Source organism: Nicotiana attenuata, unplaced genomic scaffold (assembly GCF_001879085.1).
Source record: "Nicotiana attenuata strain UT unplaced genomic scaffold, NIATTr2, whole genome shotgun sequence".
NCBI lineage: Eukaryota > Viridiplantae > Streptophyta > Magnoliopsida > Solanales > Solanaceae > Nicotiana > Nicotiana attenuata.
The window spans coordinates 27,278-35,347 of record NW_017673985.1 but is presented as its reverse complement, the minus strand read 5'-3'; the positions used below and the strand labels follow the sequence as shown (position 1 = coordinate 35,347).

The 8,070-nt window shown below is 37.4% G+C and overlaps 1 protein-coding gene across 1 annotated transcript in view; it reads left to right on the top strand.

Annotated features, from left to right (window-relative positions):
• The window catches only part of LOC109217767, a 4,943-nt gene extending 2,643 nt beyond the window's left edge, over positions 1-2,300 (top strand). Inside the window, exons 2-5 of the mRNA XM_019382036.1 lie at positions 1,096-1,124; positions 1,394-1,794; positions 1,900-2,004; positions 2,136-2,300. Of these exons, the coding sequence (XP_019237581.1) occupies positions 1,096-1,124; positions 1,394-1,794; positions 1,900-2,004; positions 2,136-2,300 (700 nt within the window). The remainder of the gene's footprint in view (positions 1-1,095; positions 1,125-1,393; positions 1,795-1,899; positions 2,005-2,135) is intronic.
• Positions 2,301-8,070: the final 5,770 nt, after the last annotated feature.

Below are 8,070 nucleotides of genomic sequence, written 5' to 3'. Positions count from 1 at the left end.
CACGTTAAACAAAATGAAAAATGACTCAAAATAGGCTAAGACTTTTGTCTCACGAGTACAGCAACTCTTCTCTATCTACCTCCGTACCCTAAAAATGGCAAATATTCTATTTATACTAAGCTAAGAAAAACCGGCAAAAATACCCCTGCGGGGTCCGTGCGGCCGCACGAAATTGACACGCGGCCGCACTGGGTTGCTTGACTTCTGAGACTTGCCTTCTGAAGATGTTGACGCGGACCGCACAATGATGAAGTGCGGCCGCATGATGACTGGCGCGGACCGCGTGAACTTGTAGTGCGACCGCATGAGTGGCTTGTGATGGTCTCTGAACTTTTGTGGTGCGGACCGCGTGAACTTGTAGTGCGGCCGCATTGGCTGGGACTGAAAATTGCCAACTCTCTGAACTTTTGTGGTGCGGACCGCGTGAACTTGCAATGCGGCCGTATTGGCTGGAATTGAGAATGCCAACTCTCTGAACTCTAGTGGTGCGGCCGCATGACATGATGGTGCGGTCCGCATGAAGTTCTGAATATCCTTGCTTCCATGATCTTTGACACTTGAGCAGGTTTCACTCCGTTTTGAGCCGATTTTTGACTTTCGTTATCTTGTTGCTCAAACCTGCAATCAAGCGCAACTTATAAGCATTCTGGGTTTATTTTATGGCAAATCATACATAAAGCATAGGCAAGTATGGGCATAAAATGTGTTAAAATCACAGTTATCACTCAGCGGTAGAACTTGTGCTCAAATTAGCCTCTCTGAACTTTACTTTCGCGGGCCGCGTATTTGTGGACGCCTCAGCGGTGGTCCTCACGCGACCGCGTAGTTTGTCCGCTCTCCGCGCTCCAGTTCCCAGTCTTTAGTTTGTGCAAGTTTACTCCTTCATGAGTTTATTTTGCCTTCTCTGCCTCATTTTGACCAAAACCTGCAAGTAAGCACAGTAAATTAGTTTTCGGGAATACTTTTACACATTTTTTATCCAAAACCTAAGCAAAAGAGAGCACAAGATAGCTTAAAATCCATAGTTATCAGTTACAAAGTTGCACAAATCAGAAGATGGATGCTTTCTTTATGCATATGTTTCGCTATATGCAGCTATCAAGGGTTGGGAGCATTGCAGACCGGTAATGGTTGTTGAGTGAAGTTTCCTTAAAGCAGCATATAAGGGTACCATATTGACTGCTTGCACGCAAGATGGAGTTGGTGAGTTGATTGCATCTACCTTGTTTCTGCAGTTTGTATAATGTTGTAGTTTCATGTATAAACGTGTATAGGATTTCAGAGCTGCTGTTTTTATAAAATTTACAGTATGTATAAAGTTGTATATTCGTGTATAACTGTGTATAAGATTTGTATAATTGTCTGAATTCTAATATCTATTTTGTATAAACAGGAAAAATCCTTCCACTTGCATATGCAATTGTAGATTCAGAGAATAATAAATCTTGGCAGTGGTTCTTCGTCCAGATAAAGGGTACTTTTGGTGTTAGGGAAGGGATGCGTATAGTTTCAGATAGAAATGAAAGCATCTTTAATGCCACAAAAGTTGTGTACCCAGAAGTTCCACATTGTATTTGCATGCTTCACTTGTGGCAGAATGTCAAGCGCACATTCAAGAAACATCACAAACAATTGAAGGATATCTTCTTCGCTTTGGCTAGAGCTTACACGATAAAGAAGTTTGACTACCATATGATCGAGATGTGCAAAATTGATCCGAGGGTGCAGCCTTACTTGTTCAAAATTGGCTATGAAAGGCGGTCTAGGGCATACTCCAAAGTGAAAAGCTCGATGGTAATGACTTCCAATATTGCATAATCAATTAATGCAGCAAACAAAGATGCTAGAGAGTTACCAGTAATGCGATTGCTGGAGTACATGACAAATTTGCTACAACAGTGGAACAACAAAAACAGAAAAAGTGCAATGGAGACATTTATAGAGCTTGGCGAAAAGTACGACAAACTCCTTCAGGAAAATCTGATTGCATCGGAGCAAATGACGGTAAAACGAATCAAATATAATGATGCATGGCACTGCTGACTTGCATTTTACTGCTTGTATAAGGATGTATAACTCTGTATAATAATGTATAATGTGCTTTAACTTTTTTTTTTTAAAAAAAACTTTTGCAGGTGAGGCCTACTACGGAGCAGTTATATATTGTGCTTGAAGGGGTAAGCCAAAACATAGTGTGCCTTGAAGAGGGAACATGCAGTTGCGGCAAATTTCAAATGGATGAACTTCCATATCCGCATGCTTGGGCGGTTTTGAAGAACCAGCAGCTGACACCTGGCTAGTATTGCTCTTTTTACTACAAGAAGGATAACCTCCTTAGAACTTATGAATTTCCAGTGAATCCGATGCCAGATGAGAGTTTATGGGTAATCCCAACAGAGGTGTTGGAAGATGTGGTCCTACCACCTAAAGGGAGAAGAAATGCAGGAAGGCCAAGAAAGGAAAGACTCAAACTTGCTTCAGAGAAAGAGTCTAAGAGGGCATTTTCATGTTCTGTGTGTGGACAAAGTGGCCACCATAGAAAAACATGTAGCAATCGATCAAAATAAATAGTTGGAAACATAACACTTCCTATTACATATGTTGCCATGTTGAGTAGTTAAGTTTCACAAACAATATAGTTACAAATGTTGAGTAGTTAAGTTTCACAAGCAATTGAGTTACAAATGTCAATAAAGAATTACAATTTACACTATATGTTGCAATTATGTTAAATATGTTTCATTATACATGTTTTGATTATCCAATAATAGTGTGTTGTTGTTTTTAATGGTGCTAAATATATTGATAAATTGTACAAATGCAAAACAGGACTGCAAACAATCAATGTTATTATATGTATACAGATGTATAAATGAGAGTATAAGTTTGTATAAAATTGTATAACTATGTATATTATTGTATACATATGTATAAACCCTGCAACATTGACAAACTGCAACAATAACAAAAATACATACTTTGTTAAAGGAAAAAGCAACTAAAATAATATTCATTAAAATGTAATTCATTCACAGCCACAATGTGTAATGACTACCACAAATTACACAAAAATAAAATCATCTATAATATCCTTTAAGGTTATCTCAAAGTAGCAGAATAGTACTTAGACAAAACTAGGCAACAACTCCTGATACATAGCAAAACTACATTAAAATGAAAAAAACAGAACTATTTTCTCGGTCATCCCTTCTTCCTCTTTCTGAAAAGTCTCCCTGTGATTTCATCACCACTAATTGCACCGGACTGTTATTTTTTCCTTCCATAATCCCACAACAAATATCCCCACCTGGTGCGAAGTGTCTCAATGTCAAAATTATCTTTTCAAATTTCCTTACCCAGGATGAAATACTTAGCAAAGACAGCAACAAAAGCACCCCAATCACTGTAATTAAAAAAAAATCAGATTCTCTGTACATTACCATAAATAGGTACACAAATAGTAAATAGTAAAACAACTGAGATTAACCTACCATTTGATCTGTTGTGGCATATTATTAATCAGATTAATCTGCAAAGCATCAGAATGGGATTTATCGGTATATGCACCATTGTTCCAGTCAATGCCCTTCTTCTCGACATAAAAGTCAGAACTCTTCAAGAAGTAAGGTATCAAAATTGCATAAGGTAATGCAGCATCCAAAGCAAGTCTATCATTAATAGCTCCACGGTTAGAGTCATAGATGTGGATACACCTATCTATGAACGTAAACAACCCCAAAACCTAGTGGCCCAATTTTGCTCTTCCGCGCTTGACATAAATAGGGAATAAGACGTGGTCAACAGTGCCACGCTACATTCGCATCACAATAATACCCTCTAATGTACTCTTCTATTTCATGCCCTTCAGGAATCACTGAAGGATCTTGCTTCACTTTGAAATCTTTATACAGTGAGTTGATTTTGTTACCAAAGGCAAAGTCAGTTGTAGTAAACCGCATGGCAACATTCGGCCCATATTTTCCCCTCTTCATCAAATAGTAAAAGAGGACATCCAAGTGCAGAGACAAGAAAAATAAAACAAAAACAACCATCACTACTAAATGATTCATAGTATTACAAAAAAATCAATATATGATGGAAAGTTTCTAAATATACAAATTTATACACTATTATACAAAGTTATACATATTTATACAAGGTTATACAGTCTTATACAATCTTATACCGTGATTATACAAAAATCTTGCATTTGATTATACAAAGTTATGTATACACTATGGGGGTCTCAAACAATAAAGATGCGCAACAAATAAAAAAATGCATTAGAACAGAAAGCTATTAAATACCGCGTCAATCAAAGGTCGACCACAATATGCAAGTGAGTGGAACCAATCCTTCGTGGTCACATGACACGAGCCAAAAGTAAAAGCTTTTGCAAGCTTATTTACTTTATTGGTATAAATATTTTTGGCACTACAAATCACCAAAAATAAAAAGTAATCAGAACTACCTTCATTGACAAGTATAAAATCAGAACATGAAAGCTTAAAGAAAGTTAAGCTACCTCCGCCTCGTATCCATCCCATTATCAACAAACGCACAAAACTCTTTGGCCAATGACGATAAGGGATCAAAATCATCAATTTTGATCGTGAAAGGATGCTTGATATAAAAAATGAGCTTGTGAGCCGATCTTGATGCCCCCGAATAAAAAACTAGCAAATATGGAGATTTGGCATATTTTCCTGGCATTTTCTGTCGAACCGACTGTTTAGGAGAAATGTAATCCTCTTCTACGTCTATGACGGGTGGTCTGTGAAGCACAATTTGCGACATATGTAGCGCAACTAAATCTTCATCGCCAATGTCATCACAAAATGTATCACCCTTGACATCATCTCCTGCCTCTTAGACAGAGAAAACCAATAATAAAAAACTTTCAAAATGAAGAAAAGAAAAATCAGACAAAAAAGATAAAATGCAGAACGAATACCATGATCAACACCATCAGTAACTCCCTCGTTTGCTTTGACACCTAAATCTGTTTGGTCAGCTAGCGTGTTATCTTAATTCACTTGATCGACAAAGTCAGGAACAACATCATATTGATAGCCATCATATTCGCCGAGACCAGATGTATTGTCATCAGACACGCACTGACGAAACTAATAAAAAATAATAGAAAGAGAAGGCATAACTGTTGAGTGATGATTCATAGAAGGCATAACTGTTGAGTGATTTGGTTTTATCAGCAAAACATTACCTTAGAATCAGGAACCTCCTCCCTCGTTTGCTTGGTTTCCTTCATATTCAGAAAACTAAACACTTTTTCAAAGGAAGAAACTACATAACTGTTGAGTGTCGTAACTGTATCAATCAATTATAACAAAAAACAACAAAAACAACAAAAGTAAATCAACAACCATGTTTATAAACAAAAAATCATGTATATACAAAAAGTACCGATAAACTACAGAAAAGCTAAAGCTGCAGTACCTTTCCAACAACACTCCTCAACTTCTCAACTTCAGCATTTAACAGATCAATGCGCACCGAAAGATCATAACTCGGTTTAGGCTGTTACTCGGTATTCTGAGGATAACGTCGGTTAAACTGTTACTCCGTATTCTGAGGATAAGGTCGTTTAGACTGTTACTCCATATTCTGAGGACAAGGTGGAGATGTAGAGACAGAATTATCAATGTGAAAGGCAGGCACCTCCCTTGATGCAACATCATCGGTATTAACTTCAAAAAGCGTGGCGATGTTCAGCGTTGACATCTCTTCACGAGTAGGGGAAATATTCCTATAGTTCAACTACAATACAAAAACTGGATTACAATAGTAGAAAAAGGAAATTGTGACATATTCATAATTATACATACTTACAGAAAAACTGAAATCATATATGAAGAAGTATTATGGTACAAAATGTTTACCTTGTTGATAGTAGATATGATCACCCCGCCAGTCAAAGCCGCATATGTTGGAGTTTCAGTGACTTTCCAATTAAGAATGCGTGGCACATTTGTACCAACGCGAATAGCTAGATGCTTGTCAACCATAGAGCAACACTCAAAAAACCATATTTGTAACGCAAGTGGCAAACCTCCGAGCCTACACATTGTCAAATAGTCACACTGTATGTCCCTCATTGTCTTTAAAATATCTTCAAATGGCTTTTTTTCCCAAGCATACGTCTGATATTGACCACTTTCAATGATATCAAAATCATCTTTGTTGATACCATGATTATTGGCATATGAGAATATGAAATGATGGACAAACACCGTCAAGGTCATCTTGAACGCATCATCGTCCGACTTTCAGTCCTTTTTCTTGAAGCGATCAAGAAGCTGCCCCCTCGTTATGGCCCTTTTTCCATCTCCTGGAAAATACTCTTTTAGCAACCTATTGACATCTGGTTTGTCATAGACAGTGGCGTCTTCTTCTACACACTTCAAACCAGTGATAACAACAAACTCTGCAATGCCAAACCGCCGCAAACAACCATTAATTTTAACCCACAACTTCCTTTCCCGCCCCGGGACGACTTCCCTCAATAGTATAAAATGAATAAGTTGATTTTGAATTTTAAATTGAGGCAGGTCCAAGAAGTAGCCAAAACAGCTAGCACGGAACATTTGAAGCTGCGTGTCAGTCAAACATTGCTTCAAAATGCTGGCAATATCAGTCTCGGTATGGGAACTAATACTGTTGTGGAAATGATCAGCCGATTGTATATCGAAGTCTCCAACCTTGGATATGGAAAAACAACAAGAAAGAAATCAGGAACAAAAACTATACTAAAATATTGTATAAACATGTATAAATCAGTGTAGCAGTACTTGTATAAAGATGTATAAACAGCTGTATAACCTTGTATGAAATTGTATAAGGATGTATAAAATTAATAGCAACACAGGGAATACCTTCAGCTTAGCTTTTCTCTCCTTCAACTAGCGGCGAGTAGCGATCCTTTGTTCGTGGGATATGCAATCAAGACCACTCTCACCATTGTCCTCGATCTTGCTCTTTTTATGCTTAACGTCCTCGATCTTGCTCTTTTTATGCTTAACGTCCTCAATCTTTCTCTTTTTCGGTTTAACACTGGGGCCTACATCATCTTCATCAACCAAATCAATTTTTAGCTTTTCTTTGAATTTTTCATGTTCCCACATTTCTTACTCCTTATTCTAAAAATATAACTGGAGTAGGAGTATTCTTCGTTTGCAAACGAGTCATTCGACTGCTCTCTTGTTGCGACTTTTTTGTAGGAGCAGGAGACTCAAATTCATCATCATCGGGGGCCTGGACATGCCCATTCGCTTCAGAATCAGAAGTTGAGGGCAAGTCCCTCAATGTTTTAACTGGAGTAGGAGTATTCTTCGTTTGCGAACGAGTCATTTGACTGCTCTCTTGTTGCGACTTTTTTATAGGAGCAGGAGACTCAAAATCATCATCATCGGGGGCCTGGACATGCCCATTTGCTTCAGAATCAAGGCTTGAGGGCAAGTCCCTCAATGTTTTCGCAAAATCGAGCTTAACACCTTTTCCAGCAACCTTCATACGACTTTTAGAAGCAGACATTTTTAACGCATTTTCTACAATAAAACAAACAAAGCTTTAACAAAAGTAAAGACAAGTGAAGAAAAATACAAAAATCAAATAAAAAACAAAGGCCATAAACACAAAGCAGAGGCCAATTTTCCCAAATTGTAACAAAACTCAAAAAATAAGTTCTACCCTAAAAGTCGAAATAATAAAGCATGCAAACTGAAACACCAAGTTTAAGCCCAGAACGAAGATAGAAGGAACACAAAATCAAACGAAAAACACAACAACATCGTAAAAAAAAAAAATCAAAATCAGAAAAGCCAAAAAATTAAAAATAAAACAAATTTTAAAACCAAAACAGTGGTAAAAGCATAAAATGAAACGAAAAATAAGAGTGAAAGCTCGAAAAATTACTTGAGACGCAACAATGAAGGACAGCTGCCTCGTACTTCTGTGAAAAAAGCGTGAGAAGAATAGAGAGAGAAAAAAATTTAAAAGAGAAAACTAAAACACCGTTAATAATATTTGTGGGCTACTGGGTGAATATATATA